At 38.2% G+C, this 25,607-nt stretch overlaps 2 protein-coding genes across 2 annotated transcripts; both read left to right on the top strand.

Annotated features, from left to right (window-relative positions):
- The first annotated feature begins 1,084 nt into the window (after nt 1–1,084).
- Nucleotides 1,085–4,902, top strand: LOC110725068. Its single transcript, XM_021904540.1, has 3 exons — nt 1,085–2,310; nt 2,399–2,648; nt 4,812–4,902. Exons 1-3 carry the CDS (start codon nt 1,113–1,115, stop codon nt 4,900–4,902), a joined length of 1,539 nt encoding a protein of 512 aa, XP_021760232.1. The 5' UTR covers nt 1,085–1,112.
- A 3,043-nt stretch (nt 4,903–7,945) lies between these two features.
- LOC110725189 (NDR1/HIN1-like protein 6) lies at nt 7,946–9,975 on the top strand. The gene is made up of 2 exons (XM_021904670.1): nt 7,946–8,970; nt 9,624–9,975. The coding sequence occupies exons 1-2, from the start codon at nt 8,264–8,266 to the stop codon at nt 9,640–9,642; spliced, it is 726 nt and encodes a 241-aa protein (XP_021760362.1). The 5' UTR covers nt 7,946–8,263; the 3' UTR covers nt 9,643–9,975.
- Nucleotides 9,976–25,607: the final 15,632 nt, after the last annotated feature.

Genomic DNA, 25,607 nt, shown 5'->3' with positions numbered 1-25,607 from the left:
ATTTTTTTTTTTTTGTGTTACAATTTTTTTCTTTTTTTTTTCTTTTTTTTTTTGTTTTGTTTTTAATTGTTTTAATTTGTTTTTGTTTTTAATTTATTTATTTTTTATTTTTTTTTTTACAATTTTTTTCGTTTTATGTTTTTTTTTTGTTTTTTTTTTTTGGTTTATTTTTATTTATTTAATCTAAAGTTTTGTTTATGTTTTTTATTTTTGTGTTTTGTTTTTTTTTTTTTTTTTGAATACTTTTTGTTTATTTCTTTGTTTGTTGTTTATAATTTATTATTGTTTTTGCTTTTGTGCTAATGTTGTGTCAAATGTATTAATTTAATCTACTCTTATGTGATTATATTTATATGTTATTGTTGCAGGATTATGGTGGAGACGGAAATGATTATAGTGGGATTTTTGTACACGATGGTCTGTTCGAAGATGCTCAACAAGCGGTTGATTGGGCGAAACAGGTTGCAATTAGATCAGGTTTTTGTTTAGTAGTAGCAACTCATAAATCTCAACGGGATGGTAGAATGGATCGCATTTTGAGATGCGACCGTTATCGCAAAAGGGAGGAACGAGATTTCAGTCAAGCGATTCGGTTTGATACAAAGCGGAAAGGTTGTGGGTGTCAGTTCAGAGTAAAGGTTCGACAACAGCAAAGGGGTGACGGTTGGGAAGTGAAGAGTTACGGTAAATGGGGGTATCACAACCATGAGATGATCGCATATGAAGTGGGTCATCGACAGTTAAGTGGCCTAAGTCCTGCTGCGAAACTAATTGTAAAAGAAATGAGTGATGCTCAAGTGAAGCCTGCTAAAATATTAGCATCTGTGTTGGAGAAATTTCCTGAAGACCAGCCAAACCGAAGACACATCTACAACGTCAGACATAAATTGAGGTTTGAACGGTCAGAGGGAAGGAACCCTATACAGCAGCTTCTACACCAGGCACAAGCACGTGGTTACCTGTACTGGTTTGAATCTGATGAAGACACATCGGAGGTGACTCATTTGTTCCTTGTGCATCCTGATTGTGCTGATATGATTTCGTCTTGGCCATCTGTGATTCTGATCGATTCAACGTACAAGACAAACAAGTATAAGTTTCCACTGGTTGAGATGGTTGGGATGACTCCAACGAACCAGAACTTTTTGATTGGTTATGCAGTTATGAAGGATGAGACGGTTGCGAGTTACCGTTGGGTGTTGGAGAAGTTGAGAAATTACATCGGCCCAAGTGTTCAGCCATCGGCCATCGTCAGCGATTGTGAGGGAGGTCTCTTTGCCCCTATAGCGGAGCTGTTTCCGGAGTCGAGCCATTTACTGTGCACATGGCACATCAACAAATGCGTGAAAGTCAAAGCCTACAACCTTTTCAACAAGAACTTAGATTCAGCAGAGAGATTGGTAAATGGTAAGTGGCGGAAGATCCTGCAAGCTACCACGGAGGCAGAGTACGACCGAGCCTTGGATAACTTCAAGGATGCATACCAATGGTGCCCGGCAATCGTAGACTATGTGATGCAGCAGTGGGTGCCTCAGAGGGAAAAGTTTGTCAAATATTGGACAAACCAAGTTCTTCATTTTGGAAACACTACTACATGTAGAGTTGAGAGCGCTCATAGAGCTCTGAAGGACTGGATTGATTCTTCCACCTCTGCTCTGGATACACTGTTCGAGAGAATAAACAAGGCTATTGATACTCAGAGGAACGGCATCAAGAACTCTCTCGAGGACTCCAGACGGCGACATGGCACGATGTATAGCCATTTCATATTTAAGATTCTCCATGGTCGTGTGTCACACTACTGCTTGGGGTTGATTCTGAGCGAGCACACCAGGATGAGGGAGTTGGGTGATGAAGTGGCTATTCGGTGCGGATGTGCTATATCGGTGACTCATGGACTACCTTGTGCATGCACCATTCACCGCGTAATTACGCAAGATAGGGCGTCGTTACATGTTGATCAGGTTCATCCATTCTGGCGGACGCTCGTTATCGGAGAGCATGCTGTTCCACAGACAGTCAACCGTGAACAGGAGGAGTTGGAGCAGTTTCGTTCGATGTTTGACCAAGTGTCCTCCAGCCACCCTTCAGTCATTCGTAGTGCTACCCACGTACTTCATGACATGTTCAACTCGTCGTGCTTGGATCATGAGGAACCTGAGGGGGTCGAGCGACCACGGGGCCGACAACCACGGCGGGAAAGGAGTGCGTTTGAGTACATTCGTGGTCGTGGTCGTGGTCGTGGCCGTGGTCGTACATCGTCATCAAGTGGTAGTCAAACATCTTCGTCGGTGAATATGCCCGGCACCGGTACGGTACTTTAGTTTAATTTACTTTTTAGAGTGTTTGTTTAGTTTTCTGCTAACTTGTTAATTGTGTTTTTTGATGTGTGCAACAGGCAGAATGGACATTGAACATTTTCCATATAAAGACAGGATCCCTAACATCATGATGCCGTTCCTGGACGGGTGGAATGATGTGGTTGCAGATGGTAACTGTGGATTTCGGGTTGTGGCTGATGTGTTTCAGATGGGTGAAGACAACTACGGTTTAGTGCGTCAGTTGATGTACAGTGAAATCGCCTCAAACCGAGCTGTTTATCGCCACGTGTACGGACAGGACTTGGATAGGTCTCTGCAGTGTACCAAGTGCCGCTGTGTACAGCGCAGCCCTATCCACCGCCAACAGCTCCGCCAATAAATCTGCCTGATCCGCATCTGTGACAACAGATGCTCGGTTTCCCTCTACGGGAATCCCAAGGATGGCCTCGACGTCATGCAACATGATCGTCATCTCACCGAACGGAAGGTGGAAAGAGTTCGTGTCCGGCTGCCATCGCTCAACGAAAGCCGTGATCAGCGTCGAGTCAATCCTCTCATGCATGGTGGCAGGAAGGTGGCTCACTCTAGTGGCCCTCAATCGGCCGACCATCTCGCTCTCCTCCGGCCAAGCCTCAGCCCAACTACACAAGAAGTTACAAGTCCTCTCCCGGGTTTGGCATTTCAAAATGCCGCTATCCAAAGCCCGCTCTTGGTCCTCCCAAATACGGGTAGCGATGTGTCCTAGAAAGCTAGGAATCACACTCCCGTCTATAGGTCCCCCAGCCACCTCGCCCCTCACCACCCAAGAATCATTAACGGCCCTCGACCGTTTTCTGCTAACCGCAGACACAGTGGACGCAGATGATGTGCCAGATCTACTAACAAATCTACCATCTCTACCCTTACGCACGTCTACCCTACGCGTCTCATACACATCATCAAGCCTCTGACTGAATGGACCGTAATCATCATATGGTCCACTCTGATCGTCCACATCCTCATCTGCATCCTCCTCCTCCTCCTCCTCATCACCATCATCATCTTCATCATCCTCAGAATAGTGCACCCGTTCTCTACGAGCCGAGGCCGAAATACCACGGGATCTAACGTGTCTGGGCCCCGAGCTCTCCATTGAGTTCATCGTACTTCTCATAATGTCCATACTCTTCCCAGCCCCAGAACGAAAATACGATGCCTAACACAAAATAACAACACATGTAATATGCAATATAAACATGTAATATAAACATAAAAAAAGTAATTAAAATAAATAAATAAAACAATATACATATGATGGAAAATAAATTAAAAACATTACAAAATATTAACAACCTAAAAATAAAAAAATTAATAACCTAATAAATAAATAAATAAAAAATTGGAAAAAACAAAGCAAAAAAAAAAATTACCCAAAAAAAACAAATTGGAAAAAACAAAGTGAAAAATATAAAATTATAAAAACTTAAAAAAAGAAGAACATCAAAATTTTAAAAAAAATTTATAACAAAAAAAAGGGAACATAAAATTTTTTTTAAGTAAAAAAACTAATTCAAAAAAAAAAAAAACAAGAACAATAAACAAGAACATAAAATTAAAAAAAAGAAAAACAAATTTAAAAAAAAATCAAAAAAAAAATAATTATTTTCGAAAATTAAATTTCAAATTTAAAACCAAAAAAAAATTAAATAAAAAAAATAAAAAGGCGGCGGCGCCTAGGCCAGACGCCGTGACGGTGGCGGCGGCGTCTAGCCCAGACGCCACTACCACGGCGGCGGCGCCTAGGCCAGACGTCGATGCCGTGGTTCTGGCGCCTGGGCCAGACGCCACCGCCACCGTCACGGCGTCTGGCCTAGGCGCCGCCGCCGTGGTAGTGGCGTCTGGGCTAGACGCCGCCGCCGTGGTGGTGGCGTCTGGCCTAGGCGCCGCCACCGCCTCCGACCTTTTTTTTTTTTAATTTTTAAACACAAAATTAATAAAAAATACCTTCTCGCCGGAAAACCGCTGTCCACCCGCCGCATGTGCCGCCACTTCCTTGCCGGGCCGCCTCGACATCGCTCGGAAAGTTTTTTAGAGAGAGAAAGTGGAAGTAGAGAATTGAGAGAAGAAATTGTGTTTTTTACTTTGAGGGCAAAAGTGACAATTCACTCTAATTTTGTGGGCTTTATGTGGAGATTCGCGGGCGATGATTAGCAACTGAGTATAATAGAGGGATAAGGAATTCGACGGCTAGTAAAATACTTTTAGTAAAAAACATACTTCGTATTAAAAAATCAAGGATTAGAGTCCATGCATGGGTACATTCACAAATTATAAAATATCATTTTCTTATTTATTTTTTTTAGTTTTTTTTTTCCTTTCACGGGAAATTGGGTACGTAGCTTTAGGATTTGTCACTGCTATCATCTATCTAAAATTGATACATATCTAAATTAAAAGGATACACATTCATTTTTTTTTCAATTTTACTTTGTCAAGTACTGTAATATTCAGCTGGAGACTAGAACGACTTAAGATAGATAATAATCATAATACCCAAGATGGGAAGAAGCTTTCATCCAAACCAAATTACAAGTACAATTGATCCAACCTTGTCGGCAACCATCTACAATTACTTAATTCACAATTAAAGTTGCAAAAATCAATGTCATAATATCAAGAATATTTACCATTGATCTAGAAAGGATAACCTTATGAACATATCTTAATAATAATTAATTTAACAATCACCTTTATTAATTTTTTGACGGGTTCTAATTCAATAAACATAGTACATTATATGAATATCACATAATCTTATAAAATAATCACCTTCATGATAATGATCGATGATTGATGATCTAAAATGTGGCCTCCATTAACTTAGAAGAAATAATAATGTAAATTTATTTTCGGAGTAAATAAATATGTTACAATGTAGCCTGCAAAAATATGCTAACCACGTATTGAAATAATTCTCTTACTTTCGTTCATATTTTATACGCTTTGTTAATTTAGAGTTATTGGAAGAAGCACACTATAAAATAAGCTATTTAGTTGAATATAACGTGTGATTAATTATAATTAATTAATTTGGAGGCCCGCTTATTACTTCGGTTCTGAGCATGTATGGGGTGGTCAATCGCACAGGGCCTTTAAGTGAAACTAATATAAAAAGGCCCAAATTTTTAAAATTTACTTATACAAAGTAAAGGGAAAACTTGTTAATCAATAATCTATTCTTCAGAGAGAGTGAGAGATAACTCAATTGGTTAGAACTTCCTTCCCGATTCCAGGAGAACTTAGGATCGATTCTCACCCCCGCCCTTGTGGCTCTCAAAACACCAAAAAAAAAAAAAAAAAAAAAAAAAACTATTCTTCAATTTTATCATAAAGTTAATTATTTAATAAAATATTTTTCCTTAAAGAAATGATTTTAGAGCCCAATTTAACAAAATTACATCAGGCCATTTTCATTATTAACATTTGTAGACTCACCTCTGGTCATATGTTGAAGTGTCACCTACCGACATGTCCAACAGTTCAAGGCTCTTCGTTCTGCTAATTTTACTGAATTACAACTTAAAAGTACTCTTTTACTAACGATTAACTTCGATTTCATTGAATAATATTAGATGTATGTAGTACTTTTTAATTTGAAACATCATGATTTATTGGGTTGAGATTTTGATTGGAGTATGTATGATTTCGTATTCAAAGGAAGCTACCAATGTCACTAGTCTTTTTCCATAAATTGGTATTCAAAAAAAAAAAAAAAAAAAAAAAAAACACTCAATACTAAAAGTCTAAAATGAACTTTCAAATGTGCGCAACATATAATAACATTAGATTCAAATAAACTTGAAATAAGAATAATGTATCCCTTGCATTTTAAATAATACTCCAATTATTGCATTCAGTTATCACAGACAATAATAATTATGTACTTAATTCACAAAGTTATATGTAAGGCCCCGTTCACTTTACCTTAATTTTGTCGAATTGAAATTATTTTTATTGAACTTATTTTAATTGAACAAAACTTATTTTTACTAATTTAAATATTATTTCTACTGAACTATATATATGTGTGTGTGTGTATAAGGTAAAATAATCTATTTTTGTAATTTATATAGTTGGCATATATAACGATAATATATTATGCCAACCATATAAATTTACATATATAATATTGTATGTAAAAATGGTTGGCCCATAACGATAATGTATATGGACAATTTAAGAGTTTTGCAAAGAATTATCATATATAAAAAATGGTTGGCCTATAACGATAATGTATATGATTGTCAAATTAAATACTAGTATATCAACTTTGACATGCATGCATATGACTATTAAAATATATAGACCTTGTTACAAATAGTTGATCGTTAAAATAGTTTTGAAAGCAGCGAGTTGGAGTTAACGATCTCAAACCCAAAGACTTTAGCACAATTTATGACATGCATGAAAAAAATCTAGTTAATTAAATTTTTTGGTTTGAATTGTCAGTCAATTTTTTACTACGTATACGTTGGTTAGCTGTGTGGAATTTACAAATAATTATAGCAAATATTGGTAGTTTGATTGATCATATAAAGGCATATGATGTTTAAGCAAAAGAAATATAACAACATATTGGTAGTATTGTATGGTTCATGTTGATGTAAATATAATCATATATGAATATCATATTTCAATATCTTATTGAATTTATCGTAAATGGTTAGGTATCCTATCACGATGAATTTTGTTACCCTTTTATAAAATGTAGTAGTTGTATTTACCAAATATAACCGACTACAATATTATCAATAAGACATAATATTTTATACTTGACAAAAACAAAAAAAAAAGATATTTTATTTTATAACGATACAATATGTGATAAAAGTGTAAACAAAAGTGATGCATAAAAAAATATATGTGAAGTATAAAAAAAAATCTTGTACGACAATATTTTGCAATTTATGAAAAAATAATTTACATAAAAAAATCCTAGTAAAAAAAAAAGCATCAATGTACATGAACTTAAATTAATTTTGCTGATATTATTTTTGCTGAACTGAAATTATTTTTACTAAACTGAAATTATTTTTGCTGAACTGAAATTATTTTTACTGAACTTATTTTTACTGAATTTAAATTATATTTACCGAATTTAAATTATTTTTGCTGAACTGAAATAATTTTTACTTAATATTATTTATTTAAGGTGAAGTGAACAGAGCCTAAGCTTAATTCAATACCACCAATTATTGTTGATTAATAAATGTATAATAAAGACAGGTTTGATTTGTTCACCTTACTTTCACTTATTTCAAGAAAAATAATTTCAAGTAAAGTAGGTGCAAAAGTATAAGTTCGGTTAAGAGTTGATGGTTAAAGTTGTCTAACTTCAATTTACAACTAAAATAAATTACAATAAGCTTTGATAAGTTTAGGTAAAATAAACAAAAAAATTATACAAGCCAATTCATGGTAAAAGAGAATTTTTTTTTTTTTTCCTAAGAAAAGTTACGTATTTATATTCCAATTCACGTATTTATATTTATACATAATAAAAAAAAATCCCAAAAGGCATAAAAAAATAAATAAAAATAATAAAAATAAAAATAAAAATAAAAATAAAAACAGAAATAAGATTATTACAAGTATATTTGACATAAAAATGAAATCAAATATTTTGTAAAAAAAAAAAAATTGAAATGAAATATTGCATGCTCGCCAACTCGTCCAGCTAGTAACAGATTTCCATTCCCCTCAAATTTATAATCCCCCTACGATATCCTCGCTCTTTTGTTCCCCCTCTTTTTCTCATTATTCTCCCTACATCCTTCTATTCCCATTTTCTCTCTTCCTTCCTACATTCTTCATCCATTCTTAATTACAAACCAATAATTCATCATCCATTTTAATCTTAATTATCTACAACATATTATTGATTACAATAATTCAAACAATAAATGGCAGATGTACCATTAAAGAAACCACCTGGATTCAAAGACTCATCAACACCGCCTCCGAGAGTCGCTCCTCCAAGAAAACCTCCCGTTCCATCATACTACCAACCTAAGAGAAAACGAAGTAACTGTTGTTGTCGTTGCTTTTGTTGCTTCCTTTGCATCCTCCTCCTCGTCCTCTTCATCCTCGTCGCTTTTTTCGGTATCTTTTACGCGTGGTACCAACCCAAACTCCCGGTCTTCCGGTTCCGTCCCATTGAATTTGACCGGTTTAACGTATCGGTTAAACCGGACGGAACCGCGGTGTTGGACTCCCGGATTATTATCCGTGTTGAGGTTAAAAACCCTAATAGTAAAATGAAAATTTACTATGGTGAAACTGAGGTGAGTTTGACGGCTGATCAAGAGACCGAGTTGGGGTCTGCGACCGTGGGTGCGTTTAAACAGCCTGCGAATAATGTTACGTTGTTGAAATTCACCGCGGTGGTGGCGAAAGGGGTGGTGGATTCGACGACGGGGAAGAAGTTGAAAGATAGGGTGAAAAGTGAGCAGGTGGTGGTAAATGCCGCGGTAAAAACTAAGGTTGGTATTGGAGTGTTTAAGACTAAAATTGGGATGCTTCCGGTGAATGTTAATTGTGGTGATGTTTCTTTGAAGCAACTCAATGATGGCAAAACTTCTCCTACATGTTCTTTCAATACCTTGAGATGGTAAAGATAAATTCATTTTATTTTTGCAAATGTGTTTTTTTTTTTTTAAATAAATAAGTATGTATTATTGAATAGATTTAAATAATCACAATCATCATTTTATCAAGGATTAATAATAATTTGAGATTGTAGAATTAAATTAATAGAAAAAAAAATTCTGACAAAAAAATTAATAGAAATTAAAGGTCACGTAGAATGCAAATATAAAAAAATGCTCCGCATATGTTTTATATGAAACGTCTTTAGCACATTTACAATTCGGGTTGATTTTAAATTTTTTTTCCCGACGTCAAATAAAACTCGTTATGTTTTATCAAATGCTAATTACTCTTTAAAATTCTGTGTCATGAGCTAGAAGTCAATGGTTTAAATATACTTTTTTCGGAACTTGCAATATGAAAAGGAGAAAATGACAAATCTCAACTTGTTTGGTCATGAATTTTTGGAAATTTATAACATGGATTAGTACTAATTGCGACATGATATGTTGGAGAACTTAGACCAATACTCCGTATTACCAAATAAAAAGTACAAGGAGGAAAAAAAACTCTAAAATATCGATCAATTTTACACCCTTCAATATGTCATGTGAAATTGTGAATGAACTTATACAAATAGACAACTAACTCATTGATTTGGTTTTATTATTGCAGGATCAACATAAAGTCATAAAGTAGCAATTTTTCAACAACATTTTATAGCACAAACCCAAATATTATTCGTATTGTTGGATCCACACAAATTAATAGCGTCTGACAAGATCAAATTTTTAAATCTTTTTTTTTTTTTTGGTTAATATATGTCATAAAAGGTTAGCATTTTTTCATAATTATTTGTGATTTATTACTTTGTTAAGAGATGATATTGATCTATCCTTTGAAAATCAATGTATGAGATTGGTCTTGCTACAATTATTAGTCAAATACTTATGCTGTCAAAATAATATTATTATCATTTTCATATTAATACGAAGTAATATTTGGACAGCTCACCGTGTAACATATCAAATCAAAATGAGCCAATTTTGATCCCTTTTTTACGTTTCCTAGCTATACTTAGATGTGATATGATATTAATCGATTTATCTATTTCCTGCATAAAATTACATAGATCAAGATTTTGGGAAAAGGCTATTTGCTATTTTGCTTTGTGCTTTATCTTTTCCCATCTATGAGATTTAGGCAAAGCCATAAATCAGTAAATGTGACATTCCCAACGTGTCACCATAATTTAACAAAGTGTTGGTATGCTTGAATTAGTACAGTACGTACATTAGATATGTACACCAAGAGTTACAGAATAATGTGGGATTCCTTGTCATCAAGTGGGTACTTCTTGAAATAGAATTAATAATTATGCTGAAAAAAAACTTGTATAATAATGTAGTATATCACCGCACGTATTATTGAAAATAAATAAGATTACAACATTCACAAGGTAGTACATGGAATATAAAGTGTTTCTAAAATTTGCTATAAAAATATTCTGAGAGTACTCGTGTTGATTTATATGTATGAATATTGATTACAGGTATACAGTATAAGTCCTTAACGCCTTTTTAAAACTTTATTTATGAAATCAATTGACATTAATATGTATGTACGTCTAATTTGTCCTATGTATGTACGTCCAATTTGTCCTAAAAATAATGCAGATAAAACTATTACCCTATTACTTTTTCCCTTTTTTAAGACTTTTGTTTGTATTTTTTCAAATTAAATCTAATCTAATCTAATCTAATCTAATATATATAAATAAAATAGGCATTTTTGGAGAGCATTCGGAGCGCCACGTGAGAAATATACTTATTTCGACCAATAAGAAGAAAGATTTGTATTTTATTTTTGAATTAAATAATCATGCCGCCACCTAGATAAAAGTAACGAATTAGATTTGATATATTTAAAATTTTAAAATTTATATTTGTAATTATTAGTTACATTGTATTTATTTAGGATACTTAACGATTATTTATTTATGTAATGACATACAATTAGATGTTGTATACTTAATATATGGATGGCTTTGGTTATTTTTGGAGATGATGAAAAAATTCCAATGCATAGATTTGATTTTATATCGAAATAATTTTTCATTTATTGGTAAATATATTGATTTATTTATATAAATGTAAAGATTTAATTTATATCAATTTCAGTTTGGCTAACATTTCACGGTTCAGTTTATCAATTGATGTAGTAGGTTGGTTGTGGACGAGGTTGGTGATTCTATCGAAATAAAAGATATGGTAAAACAATTTAAATTATTAAAAATTTATCATTTCACATTAAAGATTTTATATAACTGAAAAAATATCATATTTACAATTTATTTATATTTAACAAATTCATTATAAATTATAGTAAAAAAAAAATATATTAAACTCTTGTAATTTTGTCTGAAATTATTAAATACAATAAATCAAATAATTAAAAATCTTAGAAGAAAAAACCGTGCATCGCACGGGCTTCCATCTAGTACATTATAAATCTAATATCATATCACTAATAAATAAAGCCGGTCTTGCAGCCAAGCCACGAGATAGCGACACTTGGTGTTTCGGGGTTTCCTGATGTCCTGCGGGAGAGTTACAATTTCGAGACTGGAACCGGACGCCTGTACCTGCAAAACAAACGGATGCTCCGGATGATTGGAGATCCGCCTCCAACGGTCAAGTTAGTACTTGATTAAAGAGTAATTAATGCGGAAATGTAATTTAGTCTCTCTAGGTGAGAGTGTTAAATGTGCGTAAAAAATTCCCCCTTAATGAGGATTAATGGGCATATTTATATTCCTTGGGATGCGTGCCAATACTAGGTTTAGGTTAAACCTAAGGCTGACTGGGCTTCCCAAAGATTGGGCCTTGTTGGCTGATTTATCTTTTTGGCATGAATGGACACGTGTCGTGTCGCAATTGGTCCACGAAGGACGAATATATGGTTGACACGTGGCAGGCTCCTATTGGCCCATGTGCCGGACACATGGCGGTACCTGACTGGTCCACTTGTCAGATGGTGATTGGTGGATAAAAATCCCCTAATCATTTGCCCCTCACAGGTGGCACGTGACTGGTCACGTGTGACCTGTGACAGGTGTCACACCGTAACAGGCGACGACCTGCTACAGGTGTCACTCGGTGAAAGGCTGAGAGGTTCTCCCGCCCAAATTTTGAATTTGGGAGTGACCCTTCGCCTTCTCATTTTCGCCTATATAAGGGTGTGTTGACTTCAGTCATTTTCACACTTGAGAACTTTTGAAGAGAGCATTCGGACCCCTGAACTTGCTCTGACATTCCGGACTCTTTCTGCCTACCGCCTGATCTGACAAGCCGGCTGCTCAGAATTTTTCAGAACTTCGTCAATTTCACTCGTTCAGGTAACCGCCAGTTCTCTCACTCTTTTAACTTTTTATTTTTTCTTTTTGAAATGGAACCACGGAAGCACACGACACGACCTAGGTTAGTGATCAGCCGGTCACCGGGACGGCTGAATCTAGGACTAGGAGTGCCGCCTGCCCTTTTCCGAACCAATCTTTGCCCTTTATACAAAGTCCGACTGTCTCTGTGTCTATGCAGAACATAATGGCCGGAACAAAAAGAACTGCTAGGATCACAAACTCAGACGGCTCCTCCTACCAGGTGCCGATTAGTGAGACATCTGACCAGGCGCCAGATGCTGAAGTAAACCAAGGCGGCTTGACGGCCGACAGCTCTGAGGGAGGGGTCAAGGTGGTCCCTTCCCATTTTACAGTTGACATGTCTAACTTTTCTCCCGCTCCTATCGAAGGAGAGGAGGCGGGCCCCTCTGGGAGAGGAGAGGAGTCGTCCTCTTCGGATTCGTCAGAGGACGAGTCCGAGTCTAGTTCTTCTGGTCATACTTCTCTAGACACAGAAGAGAAAAACAACCGCCTACAAGAGGCGAGGCTTTCTCACGCAGTTGAGAAGGGGGACAATTGGGCGGAGCCGTCCGCCTCTTACAGAGAGCAAAATACCCCTTACTACTGCACCGTCCCCAAAGGCCGGATCAAGGCCATGCAAGAGAAAGTGGGGAGCTTTATTGCGAACCACACAATGGGCCCCGACTTTTTAGTTTTTGTGCCGGATCTAGAAGACACAGTCGTCTGGCCGGCTGGTACTAGTTATGATAGCGCCTGCTTTGGCTGCTACGAGGCGGCCATCAGGGCTGGTCTGCGCTTCCCATTACATCCGGCTATTCACCGGATCTTAGATGGGTATGAGTTGGGGTTATGGCAGTTAGCCCCAAACTCCTGGTTCAACGTTCTCGGCTATGTGGCCGGGTGCAAACTGCACGGGGTGGAGCCAAACTTCGAGGCTTTCGCCCACATGAATTACCTCAGCCGGACCCCTAAGGCAGGCGGTACCGGCTGGTATCAATTGATGAGCCACAGAGGCTACCTCATGACAAGAGGTAAAGAAAATAAATGGAAGGATTGGCGAAGCATCTTCCTTATCATTGAAAGTTCAGACACAGAGCTGAACAAGCGCTTCAACAGGTGGAACAGGGATCTGCCTCTTCTTGCAGGCGGCCGTAGCATGCCGCCTGTTCCTCCAAAGGCTAAGAGAGAGATTCTGGACAAAGGACTCTTCAAAGTAGAGTCGAGGGTCGACTCTACTACAGGGGTGCGAGAGCAAGTACCCCTGCACTGCGTCCCGAGCTTCAAATGGCTCTATGACGAGTACTTTTTGGCCGCCTGTGGCCTCAGCAGTCGGTGTTCAAGAGGTAGCCGGCCTATCGAATACTCTCTTTTGCCATGCATTACTTGTTATAACTTTTATTAACTTTGGTTTTTGTCCTTGCAGTGGACGCCATGAGCAAGATCACCGCTTCCAAGACGGCGACGGCTATGTTGCGAGCCTCTATCTTGCAACAATCTCCAACTGACTCTCCCAACAAGGAGGCGCCTTTGGTAAGTTCCAAGCCTTTCACACACACTCCTTTTTGAAGTTGGGTTTACGCAGAGACTGACCGCGTGTTTTGTTGTTTTTTTTTTTTTTTAGACGGGCACTCCTAGAACTTCTTCTTCCCAACAGCCGGACTCCAAGGCCCGGAGAACGACTGTTGCGAGCTCTCCTGGCACGGCCAAGAAAAATGCGGCGACTGAGAAACAGTCGGCCACCCCCTCCCAAACTCCAATCAGGCCGCCTAGGAGTATGGACCTGTCCTTGTGAATTCAGACTTGCTTCCCTTTTACTAGGTCTAACATGCTTTTTTATGCTTGATACAGCCAACCCTCAGGAACCGGACCTGATCGAGGTGGCCAAGTCTATGATCAAAGTCGTCCCTCCGGCTGAGAGAGAGGCGGTCAGGGGTGTCGGCACCCTTGACCTAGACGGAATCGCAGGGGTCCTGGCTGAGGTATACTTAGCATACTCTTGTCGTTTAAACTCCAGAACGCCTGTTTTTTGTTTGAAAACTGACGCCTGTTTCCTTTTGATCAGGCTCTGCTCCGAGTGAACGACCTTCGCAAGTCGCTTGATAGGAAGACCAAAGAGGTAAAGGCTGCTAAAGCTATGGACGCCTCTGACTGTGATAAGGCAATGTTTCAAATTGCCCAAAATGAGATTTTGACAACTGATATTCTTTATTATCAGGCGCAGGCTACCTCTGCTATCCGGACTCAATTGGAGGCGGCCTAGAAGAGAAATAATGAGCTGGAGGCGACCATCAATAATCTCAAGGCCGAGCTGAGACCTCTTCGCCAAAAAATGACCACATACGACACCTTGGAGAAATCCTTGGAGCGCGTTAAAGAGCGCTTGGCGACTCAGCAGAAGAGTCTCACTGCGGAGCTCTCGGCAAAGGCCGAGCAGGAAAAGAAAGACTTGGTCCGAGAGATGATGGAAGACTCGGCTAAGTATCAAAACTCTGATATCCAGTTGCATACTATACCGACTGTTTTTTGCATGGCCGATAGTTGCAGACAGGTAAGAGGTAGTCACGCTGCCTATGCCCCTGGACAATTGGTTGTCTGTTTCCAGGCTAGGCGATCAGTCGACCATTTATCCAACTGGTATCTGACTCATTTTGAAGACCGGATCCCCTTCAGGCAGGCGGTCCTGTCATTTGTGAAAATTTACCAAGTAGGGAGGTGTTTTCCTACCTGCCATGGTTTTAAGCGAGAGAAACTAGGCGGTCTAAGCCGGCTAGTCCTGCTGTGTTAACTTAGTAAGAACAGGCGATATATGGACACCTTTTTAGTTTCACACCAAGTTTTAAGGAGTGACTAAGTAAACATGATTGTTACTTAGTCGCCGAATGACTGAGTAGTAGAGGTTTCAAACGGAGAGTACCGATTGTTCCCCTTTATTCGCCAATGTTTGTTGGCTATTAACTCATAAGGTATCGACTGTTCTTATCCCAAGTAGTTCAGTCGGTTGGTTGACACGGATGGTTACTGCAAATACTTGTTTGACCTGATTAGTCGGTTAAGTGAGAAGTATCCTTGTCTGAGAAACGGCTATGGGGTTGTCTTAGTTAGACAGTCATATAGGTGCCGTGTAATGATTTTATAGAACAATGTTCCACCCAAAAGGGAGCTTCTCTCTGCGACGAATTTCATCCGAATGGATGCCGTCGGACGCCTGCTATGATTTTGGGACAGGTCGAATTAGTTTAATATTTGGATCAGTTGGCCTGGCGCCTGGTCTGATCATTTCGGCCATGAGCCTTTGATAGTTCTTGGTGAACTGTTTTATAGGAGAGTAGCCGGTTTTATGGAACAAGCGGCATGCCCCTCTTAAGTAAGAATAAAATATAAAATGGAGAGTAGCCGACTGTTTGCCAGTAGGCATGCCCCTCTTAGTACAAAATTGAATGAAATAGCACTTTTATTAAGTAGCTCTCGGCTATTTTCATCATTTAAAAATAATATTTCTTAAGATTATCTACATTCCAGGTTCGAGGCAACAGTTTGTCGTCTGGTGTTTCCAGACGGTAGGTACAGTCCCTGACCTCTTCATAGATTCGGTAGGGTCCTTCCCAGTTGGGAGTTAATTTGCCAGACTCATTAGCCCTACCGACTGCTTCCATTTTTCTTTGTACAAAGTCCCCCACTTTTAGTGGACGCCTGTGTACTTTTTTGTTGTATGATCTGGTCATTCTCAGGCGGTAAATTTCATGGCGCAAGACAGCATTGCCCCTCCTTTCTGGGAGTGAGTCCAATGCCAGGCGCATGGATTTCCAGTTTGCCTCTTCGTCGTATAACATTACTCGAAGAGTCGGCTCGTATTGTTCAATTGGAAGAACAGCTTCCGCACCATAGGTTAGGAGGAATGGAGTCCCTCCAGTCGCCCCTTTTTTAGTCGTCCTAATGGCCCAGAGAACATGTGGTAGTTCTTCTTCCCATAGGCCGCCTGCTCGCTCAATCTTTTTCTTGAGTCCGTCTGAGATGATTTTATTAAAGGCTTCTACTTGGTCGTTTTCTTGTGGACGGCCGACTGATGCAAAGTAATGTGAGATACCTTGGTCACCCAACCAGCTTTTGAGAACAGGCGTCTCAAATTGGGGACCATTATCAAAAACCATAGACATGGGAACCCCGAACCGAGTGATGATATTTTTCCAGACAAATGAAATCACATCCTTCGACTTGATTCCCTTGACAGCCTCCGCCTCTACCCATTTAGTGAAGTAGTCGACTGCCACAAGTATGTACTTCCTACCGCCTGTACCAGGCGTATAAGGACCCAGAATATCCATGCCCCACTTAGCAAACGGTAGTGGGCTATGAATGGTAGTGAGGTCGGTAGCCGGACGGTGAATTAGCTTGCCAAACTTTTGGCACTTGTCACATTTTTTCACCATCTCCATTGCATCTGCTTCCAGAGTAGGCCAAAAGTAACCCTTCCGCCTTGCCCGTTGAGCAAGCGACCTGCCGCCTACATGGGAAGAGCAGTAGCCAGAGTGGAGATCTTCTAAGATCTCTCGTCCTTTTTTTGGAGTAACACACTTCAAGAAGAGTTGAAGATACCCTCTTTTGTGAAGTTCTCCCTTTATCATTTCAAAACTGGCTGCTCGCTTTTTCAGTACTGCCGCCCGGTGATGATCATCCGGCAAGGTGCCGTCTGTCAGATACGCCCTGATTGGATCCATCCAGGTTGAACTTATGTCTAAGATTCCAATAGGGTCTTCCTCAACGCTTCTTTTCTCCATCACCTCCTAGAAAACAGTTCGTGGAGTATCACAGGAGGCCGAGGATGCTAATTTTGAAAGAGCATCCGCCTGGTTGTTTTCTGATCTCGGCACTTGAGTCAAATGAAAATCTTCAAGGGATCCGACTGCTTGTCGTACCGCCTGTAAATACTTGATCATTGTCGGATGGGTCGCTTCGTATTCGCCATTGTACTGACTCACTATCAATTGTGAATCAGAACAGGCGTTTATCTTTCTTGCCCCTGCCGCCTTGCACATGCGGATTCCGGCTAGTAAAGCTTCATATTCTGCCTCATTGTTTGAGGCCTGAAAACTGAAACGTAGAGCATACTCATACCTGTCGCCCTCTGGCGACTGACATATGACGCCTACTCCACAACCATTTGAAGTAGAGCTTCCGTCCACATATACCTTCCAGACTTGGTCTGGAGCTTGAGAGTCAGGGGGACGAGTCATCTCAACAATAAAATCAGCAAAGGCTTGCCCCTTCACTGCTTTTCTAGGCTCGAATGTAACTTCGAGGCTCTGAATTTCTATGGCCCATTTGATCATCCGGCCTGACGACTCCATGGTGGTCAATGGCCGCTTGATAGGTTGATCTGTATACACGACGACTGCATGTGCCAAAAAGTAGGGCTTCAATTTTTTAACAGCCATGAGGGTTCGAGACCAAGTTTCTCCACTAAGGGATACCTCAACTCAGCATTTTTCAGTACATGACTGACAAAGTAAACCGGGAGCTGGCAGCCGTCTCTTTCAGCAAGAAGAACCGCGCTTACATCATGATCAGAGACGGCCAGGTACATGTAAAATACTTCTTTGGGCAAAGGACTGACCAGCCTCGGCAAGGAATGCAAATGAACCTTCAATTTTTGGAAGGCCGCCTCAGCATCCGGCCCCCATTCAAACCTTGCCTTTTTCTTAATGGCCTGGAAGAAGTATAAGCATTTGTCGCCTGATCGGCTTAAAAATCTTCCCAAGGCCGCCAGACAATCTGTTAATTTCTGAACCTCTCGGACGGTGCGAGGCGACTGCATGTCGATGACCGCTTGCACCTTCTCAGGGTTCGCCTCTATTCCTCTCTGATTGATAAGGAATCTGAGAAATTTCCCAGACTCAACTCCAAATACACATTTCTTGGGATTGAGCATGACATGGTGCCGCCTGAGTGTGGCGAAAGTTTCTCGGAGGTCCGACAGATGATCTATCTGAAGCTTAGACTTAACAATCATATCATCAATGTATGCCTCGACGTTCCTCCCAATTTGGTCAAAGAACACAGTGTTTATCATTCGCTGGAAGGTGGCCGGTGCATTCTTCAGACCAAACGGCATGACCGTGTAACAGTATAACCCTTGATCAGTGACGAAGGCCGTCTTCTCCTGATCTTTCTTCCATAAAGGAATTTGGTGGAACCCAGAGTAGGCGTCCATAAAACTCATCAGAGCATGGCCGGCTGTTGAGTCGACCAGATTATCAATTTTAGGCAGAGGGTAACTGTCTTTGGGGCACGCCTTGTTTAGGTCCGTGTAGTCCACACACATTCGCCAAGTACCATTCGGCTTTTTAACAAGTACTACATTTGCAACCCAGTCTGGGAAGTAACATTGCCGAATGAACCCTGCATCCAGTAATTTCTTAACTTCGACGGCTGTCGCCTGATTTCTTTCTTCGCCATGGTTCCGCTTTTTCTGCCTTACCGGCTTCTTTTTTGGATCCACGGCCAGTTTATGTACCGCAAGGTCAGGAAGGATGCCTGGAATTTCATGGACTTCGAATGCAAAGATGTCTTTGTATTCTTTCAAAAGTTGGTGAAAGTCATCACCCAGAATTCTCAGAGCAGTCGTCCCAACCCTGACTGTTCGGTCAGGGCGCGAGTCGTCTAGGATCAGGTCCGTATGCTCACCAGCCGGCTGAGGGCGGAATTCATCTGACCGCTCCTCTGCCAATGACTGCTATTTTTTCTCTTTTCTTGCGGCCCCCATCTGGGCAGCCTTTCTCTTCTTGCCGCCTGCTTCTTGAACAGGCGCACTCTCCTTGACATTGTCAAGTTATGTTTTTCCACCAACTGACCCAGCGGCCATGACAGTGGGCTTGATATCCGAGAGATAGCACTCTCGGGCCATCTTCTGATCTCCCCGTAGGGAGCCGACTTTCCATCATCCCTCTCAAACTTGAGCAACATAAGAGACGGGATTATAACAGCCTTGGAATTATTCAGGGTTGGTCGTCCCAGAATCATGTTGTAGGCCGAGAGTTCCTCAAATACCAAGAACCGGACCACCATGTGTCGACCTTCCCCTTTTTCACCCAGGCGGATGGGTAAATCCACTCGTCCCACTGGGTGGACGACTCCTCCTCCAAACCCTACTAGAGGGTGGGATACCGGATGTATGCAATCAGTCTGATATTTGAGCTTTGACAGACATTTGCTACTGATAAGATCTGAGGAGCTGCCGGTACCTATGAGGATTCGGCCAACCCTCTGGTTGGCCACTTTACATTCAATAACAATAGGGTCGTCATGCGACCCTCTTACCCCTCCTAAATCTTCTTCAGTGATTACAATTTTAGGAAATGAAAATTTGGAGGACCGTTCTTGGTGAACGGTATTGACGTCTAGCCGCCTGATATTGTCTTTGTTGCCCCTAATAGTGGGGCCGCCTCCTGAGAAACCGCCTGCAATGGTGTAGACGACTGCATCATCTGTATCAGAGTTGTCGGCCTGTTGATTCTTTTTAACCGACTGCTTTTTCGAGGAAGAGTTCCCCTTGGATTTCTTGACATAAGAGTCAAGATCGCCTTGCTCAGCCAGGCGGTCCAGATATCGCATGAGACTGATGCATTCGTTGGTTTCATGACCAACATCTTCATGATAATCACAGAATTTTCCTTGGTTCCGACTGCTCGCAGAACCCTTCATGGGGGCCAGCTTCTCAATTGAGATCCGTCCCTTGATTTCCTTTAGGATAGCTTGGCTATCCTTATTAAACGCATACTTTGGGGAGTATGGTTTGAATTCTTTCCTCTTTTTCTGGGCCGGCTGTTTAAAGGAATCAGCCGCCCAGACCTCTTTTCTCTTTTTCTCATCTTTGTTGGACGACTGTTTCTGTCGTCCTTTTTTGTCGAAGCTCTTCTCGTCCGACTGTTTTCCCGTACTACAAAGATCAGTCGCCTGTATATAGGCTTCTGCTTCAATCAAAGCTTCTTGAAGAGTCGCCACCCTCTTTCGAACCAGATCAAACTTGAAGGTCAACCCGTCTTTGAGGCCTCTGAAAAAGTCAGTATAGGCCACCTCATCCGGTAGCCCTTGAATCTGTATTCTCATCAGGTTAAACCGCCTGATGTAAGAACGAAGCCCCTCCTTCTCACCCTGCTGAATTGTCCCTAAATCAAGGGTTGTTTTCTTCGCAGGTATGTTCATAGCAAAGTTGGAGGTAAATAAGTAAGCAAGCGTCCTGAAGTTATTAACACAACCAGTCGGCAGGTTGCCGAACCATTGTTGTGCGATTCCTTTAAGAGTCGCTGGAAAACACTTGCACTAAGTGGGATCATCCAAACCTTGAAGGTACATCAGGTTGGTGAATGTCATCAAATGGTCTTCTGGGTTAGTAGTGCCGTCATAGGCGCCTACTAACACATTTTTCACTTTGGCCGGCTGAGCGGCTTCAGTAATTTCCTTGGAGAAGGCCGACGGCTGTTCCCCAAGTCTAAGCAACCGTAGCTGCCAGTCCATAGGTTGGACATTTTTTGCCGCATGTCCTCCAAACAGAGGTAGCTGCAAGAAATATTGTTGTTGTGGTACAAATGGTAAGTTTGGTACCGCCTGGTCACTATGAAAACTAAACTGACGGGAGGTACCGCCTGTCTGACTCTCATGATGTGACTGAGTATACCTCATAGAATTATTGCGTAGACTGTCTTGAAAATCCGAAGTAGAGGCCGATTCTGACAGTCGGTCATTCTTCTTCTGCTCTAGCAATAGCCGAGCGTCTGTGTATGTTTTCTTCGACCTATCCGCCTGAATATGACAAACGGGTTTCCTCTTTCCTGGAGAAGGAAAGCGATACTTTGTGAAATCAAGGACAGGCGGCTCCCACTTCCTAGAGTTAGGATGAGGGGTCGCCTCTCGCCCTTGAACAGGCTTTCTCTTCCCTGAAGAGGAAGGTTTCTTAGCCGACTGCTCCTTTGCCAGAGCAGGCGTCTTTTTATTGATCAGCTCCTGAATCTCTCCCTTGAAGCCCCTCATGAAGATCATGAGTTCGGTCCTTGTAATAGGAGAAGATCCGTCAGCCGGCTGCTGGTGAGCAGACGGTGCGCCGACTGGATCACTGAGTCCAGTTTGAGGATCTTCCCGTTCTCTCCTTTCGGTATGACGGGTGCGCCGGGCCCTTAGAGTCCCGTCTGAAGCTGTATGAGCTTCAACTTCAAACTCTTCTTCAGTATCATGGTCCGACTGAACTTGAGGGTCGTCCAAGGGACGCCTCTCTTCAGGAGTCGGTACAGACGTGGATGCCATCTTAAAAGTACTCTCCCCACAGACGGCGCCAAGATGTTTCGGGGTTTTCTGATGTCCTGCAGGAAAGTTACAATTTCGAGACTGGAACCGGACGCCTGTACCTGCAAAACAAACGGATGCTCCGGATGATTGGAGATCCGCCTCCAACGGTCAAGTTAGTACTTGATTAAAGAGTAATTAATGCGGAAATGTAATTTAGTCTCTCTAGGTGAGAGTGTTAAATGTGCGTAAAAAATTCCCCCTTAATGAGGATTAATGGGCATATTTATATTCCTTGGAATGCGTGCCAACACTAGGTTTAGGTTAAACCTAAGGCTGACTGGGCTTCCCAAAGATTGGGCCTTGTTGGCTGATTTATCCTTTTGGCATGAATGGACACGTGTCGTGTCGCAATTGGTCCACGGAGGACGAATATATAGTTGACACGTGGCAGGCTCCTATTGGCCCATGTGGCGGACACATGGCGGTACCTGACTGGTCCACTTGTCAGATGGTGATTGGTGGATAAAAATTCCCTAATCACTTGGCATTCCATTTTTTCGCCAAGTGTCGCGCCACGTAGGCGACAAAAATGTATTATTGTGACACATATGTTGCTAAATAAGCGATTCTTGGATAGATTTTTTTAAGATAAAAAATATTGTATAGAGTTTTATTATCACTATACTTTTAATATTTCATATATACAAAACTAATCATAACTTTTAATAAATATTGTATAACTAAGTTTTATTTCCATCTTTAAATTCCTTTTAAAAAGTTCTTTAAAACAAGATCCATTTATAATATATTTAATTTAGTTAAAAAAAAAATAGAGAATCAGTAAAAATAAGTTTTAATCAATAAAAACAATTTTGGTTTGGTAAAAATACTTTCGGATTAATAAAAATAATTTAAAATCAATAACAATAATTTCAAGTCAATAGTAAATTAATAACATAGATATCTATTTACAAACAAAACTACAAAAAGTTCACTATTATATGATATTGTATGTCTAAATATCTTGCATTATAAAAAAAGATTATATGCTTATATCATATCATATCACATCACATCACTAATAAAGCCGATTTCGCAGCCAGGCCACGAGACAACTACACTTGGTATTGCAGTTTTTCGCCAAGTGTCGAGCCACAATATTATTGTGATTAGATTATATGCCACTTTATATTAAATTGGATAGATTTTTTTAGGATAAAAAAAAAGTATGCATAAAATAATTTATAATTCTTTTGAAAAAAATTTATCTTTTTATTGACAATAGAATTTTATTTATAGCAACACACCACATATTATAATTAATATGAATATCCAATTAATAATAGAATTTTACTCCTATACGAATAACCATGTAATTATAATTGTAAATATGGCCATGTATAATTTTTTTTTAGTCTACCATTCATTTACCATTAAAAGCTTTTGAATAAGATATTCTTCATATTCGGTTGTAATATTTTTGTGCATGTTTTTTATTTTGTTAATGAAATTAAAGAAGTCAAAAACTATTAAAATTAGAAAACAACAGGAATTGTACAATACGGGTTTTTCACTTAAAAGCGTTTCAATTTCTTCTTTTTTTTTTTTTTTTTTTTGTATGCTAATCATATTATTATTTTTTTTCAGCTTATTTTAAGAAGAATGGAAGCAATAAACGGTTAAAGGTACTACTAAATTTAATATTACAATTAGTTTCCGTTTGCTTTTTTATGTTAACTCAAATTTCTCAATTTATATTTACATAATTATGTTCTAACCATACAAACATCACATGAACAAGTAAACTATAATTTGATCAAGGAGTTAGAAATCAATAACGACAAACAAGACTGGATTTTGAAAGTAAGTATCACTAGATTGTGGGAAGTATTAAATCCAAAGACGAACAATCATCAGTTTATGGGAATTGGACTTAAGAACAAATGAGGTTGATGGAGGGTAAATCATATACAAGAAGGTAAGAAAAACAAATGAAAGATAAAGGCTGAAACCATTAGACCAAAGTGACTGAACAAGAAAAATGAAAGAAGTACTCTACTTTAATTTCATTTCATTTGATAATATTCTTTTAACACAAAAAACAAAAAACAAAAAAACAAAATTACTTTCATTCTTTTACAAGGCCTTCGTAAGCCCATTTACCAGCCATATATTACAAATGATCCAATAGGCCAATAATATAATATGTTGATTTTACTATTTAAAAAAAATAATTACTTTTAACTTTTTATTTATTTTATTATTTTTTTACCGTCGTACTCTTCTTTTCACAAAATTATACTCCCTCTATTTTTTTAGCGTCCCATTGAAATTTAGCACATATGTCGACATAGAACTTTGATAAACAATATCTTAATTACATTTAATTTCTTTTCTTATGTATACTTCACAACATTGGTCACAGTAGACCAAGTGAATATAGTGCAACTTACAAAAATAGAAAATAACAACAAACGTGATAAAAAGTAACAGGTAGTGTTCCTACTCTAAAAAAGATAAATACTACTAATAATAATAATAAATTATTATAATAATAATAATAATAATAATAATAAATAATAATAATAATAATAAATAATAATAATAATAATAATAATACAAAATATGCCCACAAATAAGTACATTTTCTAAAATGGGTATGCGGGGCAACGCCCGGAGCACATATTAGTATATATAAATAAAGGGGAGTTTTTACCCAATATTTTAGAGAGCTACCTAGGATTTTTATTTTTTTAAAAATTATTAGAGAGCCATGTAAGATTAATATTTTTAGAGCGTTACTTATAGGATTATGCCGCGTAGGATTGTTATTTTAAAGCGCCACGTCAGATTAAAATTAAAATTTATAATTTATTATAAAAATAAAATACTATTTTTTCAAATTGGAAATTTTATCTAAGAGAAAAGAAACAATTTATTTTACTTCGTATATATAAAACAATACTATTAAACTTTAAAAAATGAAATTCACGTTCAATTGATATTTTTTTTAAAAAAATGGATTAGATAAAATAAATAATTAATATATGACAAGTGATTATAATAAAATATTTTATATAAATATACTGATAAAAAAAATGAAATCATGTTAAATTATATAAAGGGGAGTTTTTTCCATAGATTTTAGAGAGCCACCTAGAATTTTGATTTTTTAAAAATTATTAGAGCGCCATGTAGGTTTAGTATTTTTAGAGCGTTACGTATAGGATTATGCCACGTAGGATTGTTATTTTAAAATTATTATAAAAATAAAAACTATCTTTTTAAATTGGAAATTTTATTTAAGAGAACAAAACAATTTATTTTATTTCGTATATATAAAAAAAATACTATTAAACTTTAAAAAAAATGAAATTCACGTTCAATTGATATTTTAAAAAAATTGGATTAGATAAAAAAATAATGAAAATATGACAAGCGATTATAATAAAATATTTTATAAAAATATAATAATAAAAAAATGAAATAATGTTTAATTTAAAAAAAATATTAGTTTTCTCTATAAAAAAACAGTTTTAAATTAAAAATAAAAAAATAATTATTGAAATTATAAATATATCCTTTCTCTTTTTCAATTTATCATTTATTCGTCTTAAAGATTAAGTTCTACGTTAACAAAATAAAATTGGCGAATGAAATTTTAAAGTTTAAACTAATAAATACGAAATATTATTTTTTGATATTAGGAATTCCATTTAAATATATAATGAATGAGAGAAAATTCACAATTTATTTTAAAATAAATAAAATAAAAATATTAAATAATAATATGATACACTACGTATGATGAATAAATAAAGTAACAAATTTTATCACAAACAAAGGAAAAAAATATAAGTTGTACAAAAATACAAACAAACCATGCATCACACGGGTTTCATCTAGTGGATCTTATTTTAAAGAATTTTTTGAAACGAATTTTATGATGGAAATAAAACCGAGTT

This window comes from Chenopodium quinoa, unplaced genomic scaffold (genome assembly GCF_001683475.1).
Source record: "Chenopodium quinoa cultivar QQ74 unplaced genomic scaffold, ASM168347v1, whole genome shotgun sequence".
Classification (NCBI taxonomy): domain Eukaryota; kingdom Viridiplantae; phylum Streptophyta; class Magnoliopsida; order Caryophyllales; family Amaranthaceae; genus Chenopodium; species Chenopodium quinoa.
Note: the sequence above shows the minus strand (reverse complement) of the source record. Positions and strands in the feature narration are given on the sequence as shown.